General features: G+C 36.5%; 2 protein-coding genes across 2 annotated transcripts; one reads left to right on the top strand and one right to left on the bottom strand.

The window, feature by feature from the left end:
• Positions 1–539: 539 nt before the first annotated feature.
• esf1 (ESF1, nucleolar pre-rRNA processing protein, homolog) lies at positions 540–8,461 on the top strand. Its single transcript, XM_082164213.1, has 14 exons — positions 540–719; positions 1,273–1,729; positions 1,876–2,141; positions 2,973–3,086; positions 3,173–3,282; positions 4,963–5,115; positions 5,303–5,417; positions 5,494–5,650; positions 5,772–5,984; positions 7,146–7,270; positions 7,357–7,453; positions 7,535–7,623; positions 7,693–7,842; positions 8,010–8,461. Exons 2-14 carry the CDS (start codon positions 1,309–1,311, stop codon positions 8,313–8,315), a joined length of 2,316 nt encoding a protein of 771 aa, XP_082020339.1. The 5' UTR covers positions 540–719; positions 1,273–1,308; the 3' UTR covers positions 8,316–8,461.
• Positions 8,462–9,940: 1,479 nt separating this feature from the next.
• On the bottom strand, positions 9,941–19,728 carry btbd3a (BTB (POZ) domain containing 3a). Its single transcript, XM_082164239.1, has 5 exons — positions 19,597–19,728; positions 18,783–18,978; positions 18,600–18,690; positions 15,299–15,417; positions 9,941–14,040 (listed from the first exon to the last, which is right to left on the bottom strand). Exons 2-5 carry the CDS (start codon positions 18,923–18,925, stop codon positions 13,008–13,010), a joined length of 1,386 nt encoding a protein of 461 aa, XP_082020365.1. The 5' UTR covers positions 18,926–18,978; positions 19,597–19,728; the 3' UTR covers positions 9,941–13,007.
• Positions 19,729–22,430: the final 2,702 nt, after the last annotated feature.

The raw sequence follows: 22,430 nt of genomic DNA, 5'->3' as shown, positions 1-22,430 counted from the left end.
TGTAGTACCAATATTGCTAATAGTAATATTAATGATATTTAAGAGTCGTGTTCATATTTTGTGATTTAAAACTGATGATGAATAATGGAATTGACCGAAGATTTTCTTATTTGTACGTTTATTTATATATTTCCAGGTTCAAGCTCGATTAGACAAATCAGTGTTATTTTTGTAGCTTATCTATTTTAGTTTATTAATATTTTGATATTTAGATTAATATTTTCGGTTTGTATTTTAATTTTGTTTAAAGTTTTTGTTTCGTTTTTCTAAATATGTCAATAAAGTTATTATATATATATATTTTATTTCAGTCATAGTTTTAGTTATTTTAGTACATCAATTAAAACTAAATGTAAACGAGAAATATTGCTTTGGCAACTAGCTGAAATAAATGTTTAAGTTGTTTGTATTTTGTTTTATTTCAGATAACGTTTATTTTATTTCAAATAACGAAAATTCTTTTTATTTTGTTTTTATTATTCTATTATTATTTTTAACTGTTTAAATGAAGTACAATAACCCTTCCTCAGCTTCCCACACAGTCGCATATCAAAGACAAGAGGACAGACGCTCGCGTCTGGTGTGTTTTGAACTTTTCGACGCGCCGTAGGATAAAGAAGGCGGGGTTTCAAAGAGGTCACGGAAGTAGTGAAGCAGTGAAGCATCACGGGAAACAAAACACGTGTGGAGCTGCGCAACATCGCACGAAAAACCAGTAGGTCAGTATTGGCCTTTAAATAACTGTTTTATTTGTTGTGGAGTCCGTTTTGTGCTGAATTCTTGTTTCGTGTCCTGTGCTGTAAATGAACGGCATGCTCAATGGTTTAGTTTGTCATTACAGTCATATATACAATGGAACAAAATGTTTGCTCTGTAAATCACATACACACTGTAAACAAATAATTACAAAACAAAAAAAGAGCATGCATATAGCCTATTGACAAGTATACATTATAAAATACAATGCTCTGTAATAAAAAAAATAAAAGTAAATCTACACTAATAAGTACTACAGTAAACATTGTGACAACTAGCCCCACTCTACCCTATTTTTCCTTATTTGTCGGTTTGTTTTGCTGTAACATCACTTGTTAAAATCAGTAGTTGGTTTAGTTTATTTCACTATAACGAAACACCCAAGAACCACATTATTTTGGGCTGTCTGTGTAAGAAATATTTCGTGACATTTCTTTAAATGGATATACATTGACAGGTAATTCATATAATTCTAGGCAACTGGTTTCTCATGAACCTCTTTTGTGTTTTCCACAGGTTAACACTTTCACTCGGTTCTTCCAAATAATCACCATGACTTCCAAAAACACTGCCAGCGGCGACGACCGCTTCTCCAAGGTTAAAAAGGACCCTCGCTTCTGGGAGATGCCCAACAGAGAGCGCAAGGTCAAGATCGACGAGCGTTTCCAGTCCATGTTCCACGACCAGCGCTTCAAGCTGAAGTACACGGTGGATAAACGGGGCCGACCCGTCAACCACACGACCACCGAGGACCTCAAGCGCTTCTACAAGCTCTCTGACTCCGAAGAGGAGGACGAGAACGCAGAAAACACAGAGAAGGAAAAGAAAGCTGATGAGGAAGCTCAGGTTGAGGATGAAGATGAGAGTGATGAATCTGAGGAGGAGGAGGAAGAAGCCGAGAAGGTTCTGAAGTCAGAAAAAGCGAAGAAAAAGAAAGAGCCGCTGATAAAGGGAGTGAGAGTGTTTGAAGAAGGTACTGCTGATCTATGTAACTTTTGTTTTGCATAGTTTGTTTTGGATCAATCATCTTAATGTCATTTTGATAAGTAGGTTTATATATTCTTGAGGGGTTCGTTTATGTTATTTATGAATTGAGACCATTTTTATTGGTTTTATCAGATGAAGATGAGAAATCTGGTGTTGAAGAGGATGAAGAAGAAGGTTCTTCTGAAGGTGAAGATGATGATGACGATGAGGAGGAGGATGAGGATGATGAGAGCGAGTTAGATGAAGACGACGAGAAAGGACCTGATCTGGCCAGAGGGAAGGGTAACATCGAGACCAGCTCTGATGAAGATGATGACGATGATGATGATGAGTTGGAGGAAGAGGAGATTGAGCATGACTGGGGAGAGATGTGTAAAGATGCTCCACGCGGTGACAATGTGAGATTTCATCCTAACACTTTATTAATCATACACACTACCGTTCAAACGTTTGAAGTCCGTAAGATTTCTGCTCTCTTCTGCTCACCAGGGCTTCATTTATTTGATCAAAATTACAGTAAAAACGATAATATTGTGAAATATTATTACCATTGTAAATAACAGTTTTCTTTGTGAATATATAGTCAAATTTAATTTATTCTTGTAATTAAAGCTAAATTTTTAGCATCATTACTCCAGTCTTCAGTGTCACATGATCCTTCAGAAATCATTCTAATATGATGATTTGATGCTCAAGAAACATTTATGATTATTATCAATGTTTAAAACAGTTGTGCTGCTTAATTTCTGTGAAATAGAAAATCTTTAGTAACATTATAAATGTCTTTTCAGTCTTTACTGTCACTTTTGATCCATTTAGTATATCATACTTTTGAACGTTAGTATATTTATTAAATGAAAATTATATTTTATATTTAATATATTTAACATAATTCATATTATATTAAAATTTAAAATAAAAATTATAAAATATAACACATTTTCCCCACCAAATTAATCTTTTAGCATAATGCAATTGAAAGAATTATTTAGTTTAAAGAATAATCTTACTGACTTAAGTTTATTTATTAAATGAAAATGATATTTAATATTTTTTGTGTTATATATAATATATTTAACATTATATTATATTAAAATTGATAAAAAAAAAAAAAAATCCCCACCAAATATTATAATTTTTTAGAATAATGCAATTAAAAGAATTACTTTAAAAATGTATTTATACATCATGTATCGTGTGTGTTTTAGTGTGTTATTTTCTGTGTGTAGACTACACGGCGGCTGGCAGTTTGTAACATTGACTGGGACAGACTGAAAGCTAAAGATCTGCTGGCTCTCTTCAGCTCGTTCAAGCCCAAAGAAGGCGTAGTGCTGTCTGTAACGGTAACTGTCCCTTCTCTTCCTGCTCTGGCTCCTCCCACAATCCCTTTATCATTTGTGAGTCTGAATGCTTGTCCTGCATTTGTCAGATCTACCCGTCTGAGTTTGGGAAGGAGAGGATGAGTGCAGAACAGACCCAGGGTCCGCTGGAGCTCACCAGCCTCCCGGACGACCCCGACGCAGACACAGAGGAGCAAAGGTACCGCTTTCATCACCTTTCAGCGTCTCTTAGGTTTACAGTACAGAAGGCAATACCAGAATGCATTGCAAACAAACTTAGTCACAAAAAAATGCGTCCTAGATGGCTGACTCTGGTTTAAAACATACTTCTAATTCATTCTATACTAAAAACCGGAATTAAAATGTGACTTTTTCACCCAGTGCTGTGTGTTTTTATGGTTGTCAGAGTAGTGTGTGCTGTGTTGCATGCTACACTGATAGATAAAAAAAAGTGATCAAATGATTTTAGCTGTAATGCCGTTCAAGAAGTTTGGGTCAGTCATTTATTTTTCATTGAAATTAATACATTTATTAAGCAACAATGCTTTAAAATCGTAATGGGCCAGTTGTTCAAAGGTAAGCTGATCGGATTTTGGTTATCGGATTGGATCACATCTTGAAAATGGGTTGTTCAAAAGGGAAAGAAGGAATCTGAAATCAGATTAGATCACGGAATCCAATCCTAGTTTTAATCTGGATCAAACCTTCAGTTTGTGTTGTTCAAAACTTGTCAGCAGGATTTTGATTAGGATTTCAAGGTGGATTCCAGGAAGAAAATGTAGTAAAACTTCAAAATTGGTAAAAAATACAACATTTGTATCATGTAATACACACACTCATATTTTTATTTTGCTTTTGATTAGCTTAACTGTTAAAGTAATACATTAGAAGTAGACATTAGGCTACATATGCCTTTCGGTAGCCTACTGTAAAGTAAAAAAGAGATTTTGGCGCCATTAAATAATCCCCAAACAGCTGTAAAAATCAAACAAAAATATTATATTTAATTCAAAGTGTTTTATCACTGTGTCTAAACTACAGTGGCACAATCATAAGAGATGAACCAGTCAAAAGATCGTTGCAAGCGAACACAACGTTTTTTTTTGGTGAACGCTATACAAAACTTTTCTGAGAGAACGCAAAAGCATTGAAATATTTTTTTTCCCTATTTTTTACATGACCATGTCTCTTTGGGGGTTCCGTAGCACAGATTACATCCAGATCAGGGTGATCCAATCCAATTTTGCTTTGAAAAACCGGCACAAAAGTAAGATGGATTACCTGATCCTGGATAGCAAAACATGGGATTTCCAAATCCAGATCATTTTGATCCAGATTAAACTTTTTGAACAACTTGCCCAATGTTGCGAAATATTTCTATTTCAAATCATTCTATTCATCAAAGAATCCTGACAAAAATGTATCATTCACGGTTTCCTCTAAAATAATGTTTTCAACATGGATAATAATACATTTTTCTTGAGCATCAATTCATCATATTAGATCATATTAGGATCATGTGACACTGAAGACTGAAGAGTAATGATGCTGAAAATACAGCTCTGATCACAGGAATAAACTACATTTTACATGGAAAACAGTTTTTTTGTTTAAATTGTATTAATATTTCACAGTATTACAGTTTTTACTGTATTTTTGATCAAATAAATGCAACCTTGTTGTTTAAAAAAAACACACTCTAACTTTTGAATGGCAGTATATAACTGTATATTTCACCCTTTTGATAATATTTCATGTCTTCTATTTTTATATTCACTCTGAATGGTTTTAAAGGACAGTATTATTATTTTCCGATCAGAGGAACCCTCATTTATTTCAGCCCAGTGTTTTATGATGAAGGTCTTCCATGTGTTTTCAGGATCTGCCGGGAGAAAGTGCGTGACTATCAGTTCAAGCGTCTGAGGTATTACTACGCAGTGGTGGAGTGCGAGTCTGTCGAAACGGCGGTGAAGATTTACGAGGAGTGTGACGGCCTGGAGTACGAGAGCAGCTGCTCGATGATCGACCTGCGGTGAGTCCCCCACGTCCCCGGAGACAAAACCTCAGCTGAAAAATGGCATAAATGTTGTTTAAAAAAACTGAGACCATCAAGAATTCAAATCTGATTACATTTCTAAGAACTTAGCGCTTCATTATCTCTGAGAGATTTATTTGTCAGTTGTCATTGGTTGATGTTGGTGTCTGTGGGCATTTTCCAGGTTCATCCCTGATGACGTGACGTTTGACGATGAGCCGAAGGACAGAGCGACCGATGTGGATTATGGTTCCTACAAGCCCAAACTCTTCACATCGGCGGCCACCACCACAGCCAAGGTCTGTCACACTGAACACTACACAAGATCTGAGCGCCTGAGCTCGGCGTACAGTAACGTCTGCTGTTCGTCATCAGGTTGAGCTGACGTGGGATGAAACGGATCACGACCGGGTCACTGCTCTCTGCCGGAAGTTCAATAAGGACGAGCTGTTGGACATGGACTTTAAGGCTTACCTGGCCTCCTCCAGTGAGGAAGAAGAAGAGGAGGAGGAGGAAGAGAAACAGACGGAAGGCTAGTGATGACTAAATCGCATCTATCATATGGAAAAGAGCATCCTGTTAAACATCTCCTTGTGCTGGTGAACTTGTAAGTCTGGCTGTCTTTGACATGTTTTGTTGTCTTGAATGTTCAGCTGAGGAGCCGGCTCAGCCTCTTCCTCAGGAGAAGAAGGGCAGTGAGGAGAAGAAGGGCTGTGAGGAGAAGAAGGGCAGTGAGGAGAAGAAGGGCAGTAAGGGGAAGAAGAGCGCAGAGCAGATCGCCAAATACAGAGATCTACTGAAGAGCATTCAGGACAAAGACAAGGGGAACGATGACGCCATGGACATGGAGATCACATGGGTACCAGGTATCAGAGATACTAAAGTTGATTAAGTGTTATGTTTTATATTATTTTTTAATATTACTTTATTTTTAAAAGAACATATTTTACATTATTTTACAACTATTCAGTCAGATTATATTATTCATATTATAATAAATATTTTTCATTTAATAAAATGCAAAAAATATATCAAATAATTATGTTTTAATGATTGCAGAAAACAATTCTCTATGTAATATTGTTTAACTATATGTAAAAGTATTTTGTTTTACGTTTAATAATATTATATATTATTATAGTATTAATTATATATATATATGTTTATAATTATATTATTAGTAATATAATAATATATATTTTAAGTAAATATAATAAATATGTACATGAATGTGTGAATAAAATATATAATGTAAAATGAACATAAAAACAAAAATGTCTAGTCAAAGCATTTTTAAATATGTATATATTATTATGTTCATTTTACATTATATATTTTATTCACACATTCATGTACATATTTATTATATTTACTTAAAATATATATTATATTAATAATATAATTATAAGCAATTATAAAATATATAATGAATACTATAATATAAATATATATATACATATTCTATAATTATATATATAATTATCATATATTTATTTTGTTTGTAATAGTTTATATTTACATACATACATATATACATATATATACAATTAAAAACAAAAACGTCAAAGCATTTTTAAATATGTATATATTATTAATTGTATATATATATGTATGTATGTAAATATAAACTATTACAAATAAAATAAATATATGATAATTATAGAATATGTATATATATATATATTTATATTATAGTATTCATTATATATTTTATAATTGCTTATAATTATATTATTAATATAATATATATTTTAAGTAAATATAATAAATAAGTACATAAATGTGTAAACAAATTATAAAATGAAATATATATATATATATATATATAAATAATATTTTTTTTAAAACAATTTTTTAAAAATGTTTTTTTTTTTTATATAAACACACAAACATACATTATATATATATATATATATATATATATATATAAGTAAATATAAACTATCAAAAAAAAAATATATAAATATAATATATATATATTTTATACATACTGTATGTTTATGTTTATGTTATTTGATTGTTTTTAGGACTGAAAGAAACAACCGAGAAGCTTGTGAAGAAGAAAATGTTGGGCAAAGATACACTGTCTCCGTGGGAGGAATATCTGCAGAAGAAAAAGGAGAAAAAGAAAGAGAAGAGGAAGGGAAAGAAGGTAAACGTGTCACTGAGGAATAATCATTCCGTTTGCCCTTCATTTCTGTGCTTCTGACTCACTCATACACCGTCTCTCTGGTGCAGGACGTGCTGGAGGCGGAGCCTGCGATCAGTGATGATGAACTTCCTGCTAATGTTGACCTCAACGACCCCTTCTTCTCAGAGGAGCTCGGCGCGACAGGTTAGCCTGCGCTTTATTCCCCTCACACTTCAACACATTGTACATGAGGGAGATTAAACCATGAGGTCAATTCTATTGCAGCATCCCTGGAAAACAAAAACAAGAAGAAAAGCAGGAAGAAGGATGAGGAGAGGACACCAGAGGAACAGGAAGAGCTGGAGAGACGGAGGGTACGTTTCTGTCACAACGTGTGTTTCTGGGTAATGTATCATGATGACCAACTGTGTCTTGATTTCCAGGCCGAGATGGAGCTGCTGATGGCTGACGATGAAGACGACAAGCACAAACATTTCAACTACGACAAGATCGTAGAGCACCAGAACCTGAGCAAGAAGAAGAGGAAGAAGCTCCTGAAGAGCGACACGCCACTGGAGAACGACGACTTCAAGGTCAGAGTCTCACAGAGTCACTCTTTTAGATTTTCAGGAGAGAAAAGATTTGTTTTTTGTGTGCATGTGTGACTCACTGAATCAGAGTTTTGAATCGATTCTCTGAACTGATTCTGTAAAATGAATCAAACTTGCCAACTCTAACTATTTCTGCCATGGTTCTCCAGGTGGACGTTCACGACCCGCGCTTCCAGTCTATGTTCACGTCCCATCTTTACAACCTGGACCCGTCCGACCCGGCCTACAAGAAGACCAAAGCAACGCAGAGCATCTTAGAGGAGAAGCTGCGGCGCAGAGAGGAGGAGCACCAGAGACAGGAGGAGACGCTGAAGAGCAGAGCCTCACAGGAGAAGATCACAGCAGAGACTTCATCCGCCACTAAAGTCATGGACTCCAGTTTATCACTGCTTGTCAAATCCATCAAGAACAAAACCCAACAGTTTCAAGCGCGCAAGAAACAAAAGACGCAGTAGACTGACAACGAGAGTGATGTCTTTTTTGCTCTGCCTGATAGAAGACAAAATGAAAAGCTGTTTGATAATAAACTTCATATTTTGTTTGTGCTGCTATAAAATCATCTCCTAGTTCAAAATCATTAAAACATCTATTCAGACTTTCATGCTTGACCTGCCGTTTTTGGACCAAACATCATGGGTTTTTTACTGAAATGTTTAGTCTGCAGAACACACTTTTTAATATATTATTTTTTTATTTAGTTTCTTCAAGTTTCTTGGAGATGTTGCCGCAGTTCTTCTGGATTTAATCGGTCTCAGTTTCTTCATGTACTCACAGACGGACTCGATGATGGTGAGATCAGCTCATACCGGCTGTTGTCAGACTCCTTGTGCATACACAAATCTCACTAGATTGTTACAATTAATGGTAAAAAGGAATATTTGGAAAATTAATGTAAACTAATATTTCCTATTGACACACTACAGCAAAATATATATATGTATTAGGGCCAAGCACAACAGAAGCAAACAACGAAGCTAGCAGCAGACCAACGGCAAAAATGAGGAAATAAAGACATTTGGGGACAATTTTGAGCAAAAAGATTGACAACCTATAAATACATTGAGTTGTAATGAGATATAATTGCTTATAATATAATTTCATAACCATTTTTGATTACACTTTATTTTAAGGTGTAATTGTTACAGTGTAATTATATATTTAAGTGCTGAGTAATATTAAGCAACTACATGTACTTACTATAGGGTTAGGGTAGGATTAGGATTTGGTTGAGGGTTAGTTGCATGTAATTATGCATAATTTACTGTTATTACTATGGTAAGTACACGTAACATACAGTATGTAACAAGGACACTGTAAAATAAAGTGTTACCCAATTTTGTTCCTGAAACTTTTTGAGTACCTTCAGGGCATGGTCGTAACGATATACCAATGCCTTCGTAAACTATAATATGCAAAACCATTGCAGTTACAGCTTTGGATCTTTTTTGTCATCAAAATGACGGCCATGTTTTTCAAGGTACACCAATGTCATAATGGACTATGAGAGCAACTGAGACAAAGACACTGCATGTCAATTTAGAAGTTCAGACCAACGTTACTGTAGTTAGAGCCAATTTCATGTTTTGTTCAATTATAGCACCAACAAGTGCACGTCCCACCACTTTTTTTGTGTGTCCCCAGAGTGTGCCCATAAGTAAGTGTCACATTTGGTGAACATATCTAATTTCGTTTAGGAGTTATAGACGTATATGTGTGAATATATAAAAAATGACCTATGCACGACTTTGATTGCATTTTTTTTTTGCCACTCACTATCAAAATCTTGGCATTTGGGCTTTAACATAATAGCTTATGAACATATAGATTAAAAAACGCATCTCGAGACATTGCGCTTTTCCCAATTCCACTGAGTCTTTCAAAAGCAAAAACGCATTCTGTGTGAACGAGCCTTTACTCCCTAAAAAGTAACTAATTGTGTTACTTAGTTACTTTTTATGGAAAGTAATGAGATGTTACTTTTTTTTTTTGCGTGACTTTCTCACGTTTTTTGCCGCCCGTTTGAACAAAGCCAAAAATACTTCATTGTGACACTTTTACTGAAAGACAAGACTGTAAAAACTGGAGTTAAAGTTAGCTTTATTCATAATGACACAAAACGCTGCCCACACATTCAAATAAGTCTGTTGGCACTTTCACAGGCACCTCATTTTCGACATAACAGAAGAAACAGGCTTGTCCCATGTGGAGTATATCTAAATACAGCTGTGAATGAGTGAGTGAATGAATGAATGAATGAAAACCTCTTATCACACTTACAATTCCAGTGAATGTGACCAGTGCATGTAAAAACATCTCGATTCATGGTCCAGGAATATAAAGTGTACATGTAAGAACGGTTTGAGTAGTTCACACCATTAGACTCAATCCAGAAAAGGCACAAATTGCAGATTTTAAGTTTGATTTGACCAAGTAACATGGAACTCCAGTCTGGATCACAATGGAGCATTTCAAGAGAGAAACCAAACAGAATTAAATTATTCTAGATTGTGCCACAGTGTTAAAAAAAACAACTACTTGATGAGAAATAGTGCAATTAAAGTTTGACATCGACATGTACGTCATCTGAAAGAGCTTGAGGGGAGTTTAGTGTTTCAGGTTGGAGTTTTTTCTTCCCATTTTATGGCAAAAATTGTTTGGAAAAGTGTCAGAACACCTCGAGTTGTGCACCAAAGTTTAATACTTTAATAAAATCTATCTAAGTTTGAGTAATAGTGATTTTTGTCTTAACCAGCACCACTATTTATCTCTCTCCTAGTCTTTGTAAAACCCCTTTTAACTTCATGCCACTAACATACAATATTGTGTTGCACCAAAATGCTATAAAATATAGGATTACATGAATATTACGTAGAGAAAATAAGTTCTTAGCGAAACGCTTCAGGACAAATTGTGCTTCACGTGTCGAGTAAAAAAATTATACAAATATTTTAGAGTTCAGTAAAATACAGTTTCATTACGATACAACACACAAAGTGATACAAATATGATTTTGTAGAATAAATCAAGCGTGTGACTTCACAAATTAGATTTAAAGATATTGAATCATCTTTCTCACCAAGAATCACAACATGTCTGCCGTTAGTCAGAGCAGACGGTAAACATCAACGGAATGATCATTCAGCTTAAACGTTGGCAGACACGAGATAATCAATCATGTGACCTGTAAAACCAAAGGAGACCCCGTGTCTAGAGGGTTTTAGTGTTTTACCAACACTCACTTCATGAGGATTTGCGTGATCTAGATGTTATTTGTGTTTAAACCGTTAAGATTATGTATTTTTAGGATACATAAAAAAAAATGGAAAAGTTTTTCCTTTGTGGTTTTCGCGAACAAATGACAATATTATCAAACGATCTTCGTTCACACGGATACGAGAAAACGACTAAAAATGCTGTTTCGTTTCAGTAAACGGACCACTACATTCCAAAGTCAAAGAAATGCAACAATTTACGCTTCACTAGGAATAACGGTCATTTTAATAATGGTTACCTGTCTGAAATAAGACATCCTTTTATGCTAAACTTGCACTTTAAGGGTGCGTTTACACGACAACTATGTACTAAAAACGGAAAGGTTTTTTCTTTGTACAGATGACATTCGGATCCGTGAAAACGACTAAAAACGCTGTATTCTGCTGCCAGGCCAGTAGGTGGCGATGTCACTTTGTAAAGACACACTACGCACCTTTAGACTGAACACGTAACACACAAGCGCATTATGTCACCGTTTTCAAAGATTCATGTTTTTGTAGTTTACACGGAGACGATAACGGTATCATTTTCAAAAACGTGCACTTTGAAACCCGTTTTCAAAAGTATGAATTTTCAGGCCTCCAAAACGCCACTGTCGTGTAAATGAACGGTCAAAGCGGGTATAAAGTTTCTCGTTTTCAGTTGAAAACAGTGTCGTGTAAACGGCCCCTTAATCTCGGCTCTTAGCTAAATACGTAACACAAAAATGAAAATTAGGTCATTTGCTCAAGCTCATGTCATCTATTTGACTTCTGCACCATTTCCCAAGTGATCTGAAATTGTATGATAGCTTTCTGTGAGGAAATTCACTATTAATTGAAAATCATTCCCTCCAATCTCATTTGCATATGCATATTTAAACTTGGCGTCACATTTAGTTGCAAAACTTGCAATAACCAATTGCCTTCGGCTTCAACAATGTCAAACTTTGCAAGACACGTCTTGACACCAAATTTGCAAGATTGGAAACTAGATTTGAGAGCTTGAGGGCCTCAACTGACCAACAAACTTATCAACAAATAATAACTTGCACTACTGTTCAAAAGTTTGGGTTCAGCAATTATTTTTTTTAATGTTTTTGAAAGAAGTCTCTTCTGCTCACCAAAGCTGCATTTATTTTATCAATAATACAGTAAAAATAGTAAATATTGTGAAATATTATTAGTTTAAAATAACCATTTTCTATTTTAACATTTTAAAATGTAATTTATTCCTGTGATCAAAGCAGCATTACTCCAGTCTTCAGTGTCACATGATCCTTCAGAAATCATTCTAACCTGATGATTTGCTGCTCTAGAAACATTTCTGATTATTATCAATGTTGAAAACAGTTGTGCTGCTTAATATTTTCATGGAAACCATGACATTGTTTTTCAGGATTCTTAGAATATAAATCTTTTATAACATTATGAATGTATTTACTGTCACTTTTGATCTATTTAATGCATCTTTGCTGGATAGAAGTATTAATTTCTGTCAAAAAATGTTTATACGGCAGTGTAAATTAGTATATTATATAAATTAACAGTGTATATTATAGCGCACATAGTTCATAGTTATATGAACCACTTTTAAGTTTTTTTTTTTTGCTTTTTCTGAAGCCTGATAGCCCTGACCTGGTTGAAGAATAGCATGAACTTCTATGTTCTACAGAAGAAATAAAGTCGTACACATTTAGAAGGACATGAGGGTGAGTAAATGACAGAATTTTCATTTTCAGGTGCACTAATGCTTATCATATATAGTCTATAAGGATTGTCAAGAATCTAATTCTTTTTGCAGCCTTTGTGCAAAATCTGAGCAGCACTTCATTACCGGAACAAAAACAAAAAAACGTTGGTTTCTGATTAATCAGTTGTGAACGGGACGCACTCTCAAGCATAAAATATGAGTTCAGGTATCTGCCCCCCTTGCACACCCGTCCCGTTGGTGCTGTCCGAGGAGCACTGGAACTGGAAGGTCACCTTCCCGCACTGGACCTCCGTCATGCCCTCCTGGCCGAAATAGCTCAGCTCGTTCCCGTCCAGAACCACGCTGGCCGTGTAGAACGTGTCGGGTTCGATCTGCACCGGGTACTCGAAGAACACGGGGAAGGTGTTGCTGGAGCCGTCGGAGAAGTATTTGATGATGGCGACGCCGAGCGTCACGCCTTGCCGCTTCAGCTCGATCTTGGCCTGGTACTCGGCCGAACCGCAGCTGGAGCCGTACAACCCGAACCCGGCGATGAAGACGCGCTTGTCCACGGCGAACTGGATGCTGTCGCAGCGCCCGCGGTACCGCCACTGATTGCTACGGTACGCACACGACTGAAAGCGGTGGCACTTCTGCGGCGTCAACCCTTTCCGTGGTTTGCAGACGAACTTCAGCTCTGGTTTCTTGGCCGCCGTGTACCACAAGAAAATATCGTTGGTCTCGTTGAGCGTCAACACGCCCGACTGCGCGACGCCGTTAGCGAAATCATCAAGCGCCATCGCCGGGATCCGTATCAGATAGATGGACTTTCCCAAAACAAGCCGTTTGTTCTCGATGGTAGGCTGGAGTTCCTGTCGTTGACACTCGGCCTCCGCCCAGCTCAACGCCGCGTCGAACACCACCATCTCCTTGGCGTTGAGCGTCTCGCGCCGGAGGATGCTCTCTAAAGTCTGAGTGTCGATGTCGCAGAATCCCTCGGAGCGGAGGGCGAGTTCGGCCTGCGCGTCGATGACCTCCCAGCAGCGCTGAGTGAGGTCGGGCTCCTCGAAAAGGCAGCTCTGAGAGAGCAGGACGCAGGCGTTTCGAGCGCTCAGGCTCGTCTCCAGGAAGTTGACGCAAGCGCGGGCCAAGTGGGGAACGATGTATTTTTTGGCGGCGTACAGTGTGGCGAGGACGGTGTCTGCACACAGGTCGATCTCATCACAGTAGATATACCTGACAACAGAGAGCAAAATTATTCTATTTAAAGGGATACTTCACTGATTAGCATTAAGCTTTTTTCAGTAGAAACCCGGTAGTATTTTCGAATGACCGTGCTTCTCTCCCTCATGTCCCCCTGAGACGAGAGATTTCTGTATTGTGTGTCTGGAAAAAACCTCCGATGATGCAAAAATCATTATTTTGCATCATCTGAGGATTTTTTTTTTTATCATTTCATCCGATACTGCCCTCTGTAACCGGTAGGCGTGGCTTGGGAGTGTCCTCGTAGGGCAGAGAAGCAAGTGCATTCTGGGAGTTGTTGTCTTTTCTCAGTCTAGAAGGCACCAACTTCTAAAATAATTTCACATTTCTACTACATAAATGACCCAATTTAAATACACATTCATCTTTCCAGCGGTGAAATATCCCTTTAATGCTGCTGTCATTGAAGCAAATGACAGGCAAACCAAATACTAAGACATTCTGAAAGCCATGTTACTACACTGTAATTGTTATGCTAATGTAAATTTAATTTGTAATACATACTGCATGTAATGCATGCATTCTACAACACTTTGTAATGCAAAATGTTATTTTTTATTTATTTTTTTTTATATTAGGGGAAAAAATAATTAACTAATGATCTCAGACTTTTGAACCCTATTATATATCTTTATCCTTAAAGACACCATAACATAATAATTTGAGTTTTTGTAGGAAATATTTATATGTATGAGTTTTTGTAATAAAATAAGAGAAATAAAAAAGGTTAAATATATTTTATTTGGAAGGTCAATAATTTAATTAATAAATACTTTTCAAATAAAATAAAAATATATAAATATTCACTATTGGTTTCAGACTGTCTCCATCTTTAAAGACCCAATTACATCCTTGTTATTTTTGTAATAGAAAAAAGTATAGTATTATATCTATATTATTTATTCTATTAAAAATATATACAAAATGTAAAATATTATAATTTTATACAACTGAAATATATACATATTCACTAGTGGTCTCCACAGTATATTTTTCTCTTTAACGACTTTAAAATATATTTATTTGACTATTTTTTTAATATAAATTTATATAATATATAAAAAAATATATAATAATTATACAATATTAAAAATATATTTATTTTTTTAGAAAAATAAATTCTCCAGTGTTTTCTTTAAAACCCCATGACATATTTTTTTTAGCTTTGCATCTTTTAATTGATGTTTATTAGCTTTGTGGCTATGCATATGCTAGAGACTGAAAGTCATACTTTAGCATGGCAAGGAAAGAAGGCGGCTCCACATCAGGGATCCGGATCTCATCCTTATCTTCAGCCAGTTCTCCGTAGAACATGGCATGAAATACAGAACTGCCCACAGCCAGGACATACTGAAAGAGAGAGAGATGCAAACAGAGATCATGAGCATCACTCTTTTTCAGTTTTATTTATTCCTGCATTTGCTAAAGAGTGAATCCCATGAAACCTGTAACCAACATGTATGTCCCTGTCCCCCCCCAAAAAAATTATATATATATATATATATATATACATATATATATATATATACATATATATATAAATATACATATATATATATATATATATATATATATATATATACAGTGAGGAAAATAAGTATTTGAACACCCTGCTATTTTGCAAGTTCTCCCACTTAGAAATCATGGAGGGGTCTGAAATTGTCATCGTAGGTGCATGTCCACTGTGAGAGACATAATAATAAAAAAAAAAAACAGAAATCACAATATATGATTTAACTATTTATTTGTATGATACAGCTGCAAATAAGTATTTGAACACCTGTCTATCAGCTAGAATTCTGACCCTCAAAGACCTGTTAGTCTGCCTTTAAAATGTCCACCTCCACTCCATTTATTATCCTAAATTAGATGCACCTGTTTGAGGTCGTTGGCTGCATAAAGACACCTGTCCACCCCATACAATCAGTAAGAATCCAACTACTAACATGGCCAAGACCAAAGAGCTGTCCAAAGACACTAGAGACAAAATTGTACACCTCCACAAGGCTGGAAAGGGCTACGGGGAAATTGCCAAGCAGCTTGGTGAAAAAAGGTCCACTGTTGGAGCAATCATTAGAAAATGGAAGAAGCTAAACATGACTGTCAATCTCCCTCGGACTGGGGCTCCATGCAAGATCTCACCTCGTGGGGTCTCAATGATCCTAAGAAAGGTGAGAAATCAGCCCAGAACTACACGGGAGGAGCTGGTCAATGACCTGAAAAGAGCTGGGACCACCGTTTCCAAGCTTACTGTTGGTAATACACTAAGACGTCATGGTTTGAAATCATGCATGGCACAGAAGGTTCCCCTGCTTAAACCAGCACATGTCAAGGCCCATCTTAAGTTTGCCAATGACCATTTGGATGATCCAGAGGAGTCATGGGAGAAAGTCATGTGGTCAGATGAGACCAAAATAGAACTTTTTGGTCATAATTCCACTAAACGTGTTTGGAGGAAGAAGAATGATGAGTACCATCCCAAGAACACCATCCCTACTGTAGCATCATACTTTGGGGGTGTTTTTCTGCACATGGGACAGGGCGACTGCACTGTATTAAGGAGAGGATGACCGGGGCCATGTATTGCGAGATTTTGGGGAACAACCTCCTTCCCTCAGTTAGAGCATTGAAGATGGGTCGAGGCTGGGTCTTCCAACATGACAATGACCCGAAGCACACAGCCAGGATAACCAAGGAGTGGCTCTGTAAGAAGCATTTCAAGGTTCTGGCGTGGCCTAGCCAGTCTCCAGACCTAAACCCAATAGAGAATCTTTGGAGGGAGCTCAAACTCCGTGTTTCTCAGCGACAGCCCAGAAACCTGACTGATCTAGAGAAGATCTGTGTGGAGGAGTGGGCCAAAATCCCTCCTGCAGTGTGTGCAAACCTGGTGAAAAACTACAGGAAACGTTTGACCTCTGTAATTGCAAACAAAGGCTACTGTACCAAATATTAACATTGATTTTCTCAGGTGTTCAAATACTTATTTGCAGCTGTATCATACAAATAAATAGTTAAAAAATCATACATTGTGATTTCTGGATTTTTTTTTTTGATTTCTGGATTTTTTTTTTTAGATTATGTCTCTCACAGTGGACATGCACCTACGATGACAATTTCAGACCCCTCCATGATTTCTAAGTGGGAGAACTTGCAAAATAGCAGGGTGTTCAAATACTTATTTTCCTCACTGTATATATATATAAAATGTGTAATATACTTGCTGTCACTTTAAGACGGATCCATTATACTGTTTCACATGCGTTTTCTTTCTCAAATGTTTACGTTTACTTAAAACATAACTGACTGTGTTTACATGAATACTCACCAAGACCAGCATTTTGATATTATTTTGTGTGTATTTGACTGTTTTAAGCGCAATAAGCAGCATAATATAACTAAATTTAGTACTGAGAGGCAGCTTTATGTGCAGGAATCTGCAGGAATGAGTAAAATTATGTACAATCCCATGCCGAAATTCAAGCCTTGTAACACCATCAATATTCATCCAGAGCAAAGGAAACGATTGAGTGAGGAGAGGCGGGTTTTGTGTGTCACTCGCTGTCGGAGAGATTAGAGAGCGAGAAAGCACAGCTGGTATCGTGTATCTATTCTCCGGAAAATAAGTATTGGAAGCGTTTCAGATATTTCAATATCGATATAAATTCAAATTATTTATAAAATTCAACCAAATCCAAATGGCTAGTAGGAGTGACTGCGTTACACGCCACTGCTGAAATCCACCCACATCTGGCGGGTTGGCGGGTGTTAATGAATTGAAAAAATTGTATAGCTTGAATGCAATTTAAAGGTGCTGTGTGTAAGAATGACAACCAGTGTCAAAATCGGTACTGCAGTCCAAATTCTAAATATCAGAGACCGTTGTTTCCCCACCCCCGCCTCCTCCTCCTCAGACTTGACGCTCATGCGGGTTGCCAGTTTGAGGACACGCAACAGGAGCGAGCGCAATTGACGAAGAAAACCGAGGAGACTTACACAGACTTAACAGCAAGTTAATGAGTTGATTTATCCGCGTTTTATATGAATCCTCGTTCATAGACATTTTTAGATGGATACCGAGGCTTTTTAGGTTGTGTGGAATCTGCAATCTCTGACCCAGGTTGTTTGCTCGTTTCCAAGGCTGCGATACGCTGTGTTTCCTGCCAACTGGCATCCCGGGGTGTCGAAATACTATTGGGTGAACAGGCAGTGGGCGGAGTCACACAGACCAAAACAAAACCCGACTGACAACACGGAACGTTTAAAATAATAAGTAAAATAACTGGCCGTAGAAGTGTTTTTCAGAGAAACGAGTACGTGAACTTAGCATGTTTCCTAAATATCTGCAAACATATTATGGTATTTTTATGCTTTAGTAGACTGAAAAACTTACATACAGCACCTTTAAGTCACTTTGGATAAAAGCCATCTGTCAAATGCATACATGTTTTCATGAGATTCACCATTCTGCAACAAACTGGAGTGATAAGATGCCCATATTTTGGTTGCACGGCTGAACAGTGGTAATTCTGTACCTTGTGTCCCGGCACTCTCTGGGTTCCTCCAGGAGGTCCCACCACAAAATGAATATCGGCCATCAGCTCGTTGTTGAACATGACTGAGTTTCTGCGCGGGACAAATGAATAATGAAAAGACCCTTTAGCCATCGGTGCAACATCACATGCTGACTAGACAGTGGAAGAGAAAGAGTGGATTACCTCTCTCTGATCGTGGGATACAAGCCTTGCCAGTTACATCCCTGAATGGTGTTGTTGTTGCTCACGTTCTGCTGATGGTACTGTTGGACAGCGTTGGCTGTGACTGCGGGCAGTTTTTTGGCAGGAAACAGCTCAGCGGCCATTTTACCAACACGTCAATTAATCAGGAGGATTTCATGGCAGAGGATCTGGCCACCTTTAAAAGATTAGAATATAACATATATTAATATACCATGGCATGATATTATAATATAACATAATATATTATGTTATATTGTGTTTTTAATATAACATCTGAATATAAATACTTTTCATACATTTACTTCTCTCATGTATAGGCTATGACTGTTAATGACAGTCAATAATGAAATTGGTTGCTAAAGGCAGTTAAGATAATCTCATAGCTGTCGTTACAGTCTTTTTGATTTGATTTTTCTCATGCATGTTGTCTTCAACTCGTATATTAAAACGAAGCAGTTCCCATACGAAACGAAGTTAATTCACATTCTGGACATAAACACAGTTAGCAATCACAGCTAAAGCTGCGATAATCATCCAAATACACACAGAACAGCAGCACGTATTGTTAAACGAGGGATTAAATTACCCAGAAGCACATTCGTTTAGTAAATACTTTGATATCGGTCAATAACAGATGCTGATCTGATCTGCTAATTCAGATGCAAGCAACAGGAAATAAACAAAAACAGGCACCGGGCTCATAAACCTAAAAAATAAACCACACAAAACATCTAAACACCATGACGAAATGCCAACGCTCGTCAACCAATAACAGTTCAATAGTCGTAATTACCAGAGGCTGTTTAATGCAGCAGGTTTCGTGAGAGTGAAGAAAGTTTGCAGCTGGTTTGCACATCAACAACATCCTCCATGATCGGAGGATCCGCCTGACGGACTGCGCATGCGCCAAACAAACAAGCAAGAAGAAGAAGAAGAAAGAAAGAAGTAAATACTACTTGGAGTTAGCAGTAGGTACTACTAACTTTTCATACTTTATTATTTTGTTTATACATTTATTCAATTATTTGTTAATTTTTTACCCGTTCAAGAATAATTCGAATATTTTATTTGAGGCACGTTAATGTTTAGAGACTAAAAGTGGTTGTTGACAAAAAAATTGGTTCCCACACACTAAAAATATTTGCAATATTGTAAGCAAAATTGCTCCCAAATTATTTACATACCAAAGAGAAAAAATTAAGGATATACATTTTTTATTTTATTTTTTATTGACGCTGATAGAGCAAATGAAGACCAGCAGGTGGCGCTCGATGCAAGCTCTTAGAATATTTGATAACCTTTTTTAAAATCTTTATAATGACGTCTGTCCTCGTTATAATGACGTCCTCGTTATATCCTCTATGTCCAAATTGAGGTATACATGATTTTTTGTATTGTTTTATTTGATTATTATTTTTATTTTATTGTATTGTATTTTACGGTAAATATTTTTTTAATTATTTGTCATAATATTATAATTGCTCTATTTGAATGTAATGTTTTGTATATACATATTCTGCACAGTAAAACTCATAATTACATTTTTAGCCCAGTTTGACTTTAATTGTCGATGAACAAAATCAAGCTGAAAATACATTATATATAAATTAAATTAGTATATTTTATTTTATGTCCTCAGTTGGTCCTCTTCTACATCGATGTAAGAGTTTTGATCTTTGTAGCAAATTTTTCATTTTGCCAGCCGTAAGGGAATTAATGGATAATTCTAATACAAGAATTAAGCTCATAAATAATGGGCGAGGCTATCTAATAATGTTTTTAAAGTACAGTTGCAAATAATTGTAAACTTGCATGTTTGAATCTAGTCTCTCTTGCCATCATTGACAAAACATGCATGACAAAAAGTGTATTGGATTTTTGCACCTTACACACAGACATCTATTATCCTAACTATCTTCAACCTTAAACAGAGGTCAGGGTGCGAAATTCGCAGACCGCAAAGAATCTCTCTTATTAGCGATATAATAACAAATATTCAGACGCATCACTGGAATCCCACGGCCAGCAAACCTCTGACTGAACATTGACCCTGAAAAGCAGCTTGACTAGAGCTTAACAGCAAAAACAGTCACAGGAATGCAACGCTGCCCTTGTTGCACTGATGCAAAGGCTTTACGTAATGATTTACTAATTACACTATAGAGGCCTTGGCCGCGGGGGATGCTGGGTAACGGGTCTCTCGGTTAGACACCGGCAGGCACCGACCTAATGGAAGGGGTCCATAAACAAGCAGCACTTTTATTGTCTGGACAATGATTTGTATCTCTCAGACCTATTCTGTGCCATTTAAAAGCTATTTAGAGGGTTTTAAACCCGGGAAATGACCATTGTTTGCCCGTCTACAGTAGTTATGGTCGGCTTCAATGCTAAATTGTTCGTGTGGAGTCTTGCTCTATGTTTACTCTTCTATTCATAGATCCATTCGAAGACAAACTTTTTGTTTTCCACAAAGTCTGAAATTAAACTTCTGTGGTAAAGCTTGTGAAATGTCATATTGAAATATCAGTTTATTAAAATATCACTTTGCTTTTATAGGATGGGAATGGTTGATTTTGGTTATGGCAGACACTAAAACATTATGCAAACCAGAATGGGAAGTATTTGGACACTTAGCCACACTTACAAAGGTCTGCATTTCATTGCATTTGCAAACAATTGCTACAGTTTCTCAGAACTTTTTTTTCTTTTCAGACATGCTTTTAGTGAATCTATGAAGTCGGTTCACACAGGTTTCCAATCATCAACCTCAAACTATAAACATTTTCCATTTATATTTTACCAAATATTTCCATAACATCTTGATTTTCATAACAGTATACCCAGCTAACAGGGAATGTTCTCAGAACTTTGTCCAATGTTCTGGCAAGGTTCTCTCAATGTGATGAACAAATAACAAAGACTAGCCTAGACAGAAAGATGGTGCAATCGTCGTAATACTCTGAATGGAAGAAAGCTCAACACGCAATATGGTGTAATAAGTCGCGCCTTCTAAATAAAAGAGCCAATCGCCGATTGGTAAAGTCATCGCGTCATGCAGCTGCTAATAGAAGCTCCGGTTTGTGCGCTTAGGACTGCGCATGCGCATTACGAGGTCGGCGTTACGTCACAAATCATGTGACCTGCATAGCAACCATGTTTGAAGGGTAAAACAAACCGAAGGCAAAGCCCGAGGCAAATCAAAAAGGTATCTATTCACAGAAGTTTTGCTGTGGATTATGTCAGTTATGGATACTAACGGACTACTTTGTATTAATAATGAATGATATATGTGTATGCGAATGTATGTCGGTGGTGAGAAGTGAATGTAATAAAACACTCATGTAAGCGCCATATTATGGAGTCAATATAGGGCCATATATATCTGCAAAATAAAACAATGTTTTGCAAACAAAAAAAATGTTTTGCAAAAAAAAAAAAATGTTTTGCAAATAAAAATAGAGTATTGAGATTTTTTTTTGCTTTTTTGCAAAAAAAAAAAAAATTTGCAAAAGAAAAGTTAACCACTGAGAGAAAAAATAAAGTTTAGCAAAGTAAAACTTCAGCAGCATTGACTTTGCAACACATATTTCCCTTTGCGCCGCTCCTTTAAATCCGCGTTTCAGTCAT

This window comes from Leuciscus leuciscus, assembly GCF_965113295.1.
Source record: "Leuciscus leuciscus genome assembly, chromosome: 3".
NCBI classification, from domain to species: Eukaryota; Metazoa; Chordata; class Actinopteri; order Cypriniformes; family Leuciscidae; genus Leuciscus; species Leuciscus leuciscus.
Note: the sequence above shows the minus strand (reverse complement) of the source record. Positions and strands in the feature narration are given on the sequence as shown.

Excerpts from the sequence above, each read along its gene's own strand:
- esf1 (XM_082164213.1), top strand. The coding sequence starts at position 1,309 with ATGACTTCCAAAAACACTGCCAGCGGCGACGACCGCTTCTCCAAGGTT. Across the intron at positions 5,418-5,493 it reads CGGCCACCACCACAGCCAAG|GTTGAGCTGACGTGGGATGA; the intron begins GTCTGTCACACT and ends GTTCGTCATCAG. Across the intron at positions 5,985-7,145 it reads GGAGATCACATGGGTACCAG|GACTGAAAGAAACAACCGAG; the intron begins GTATCAGAGATA and ends GATTGTTTTTAG.
- btbd3a (XM_082164239.1), bottom strand. The coding sequence starts at position 18,925 with ATGGCCGCTGAGCTGTTTCCTGCCAAAAAACTGCCCGCAGTCACAGCC. Across the intron at positions 18,691-18,782 it reads TATCCCACGATCAGAGAGAG|AAACTCAGTCATGTTCAACA; the intron begins GTAATCCACTCT and ends TGTCCCGCGCAG. Across the intron at positions 15,418-18,599 it reads AGAGAGTGCCGGGACACAAG|TATGTCCTGGCTGTGGGCAG; the intron begins GTACAGAATTAC and ends TCTCTCTTTCAG.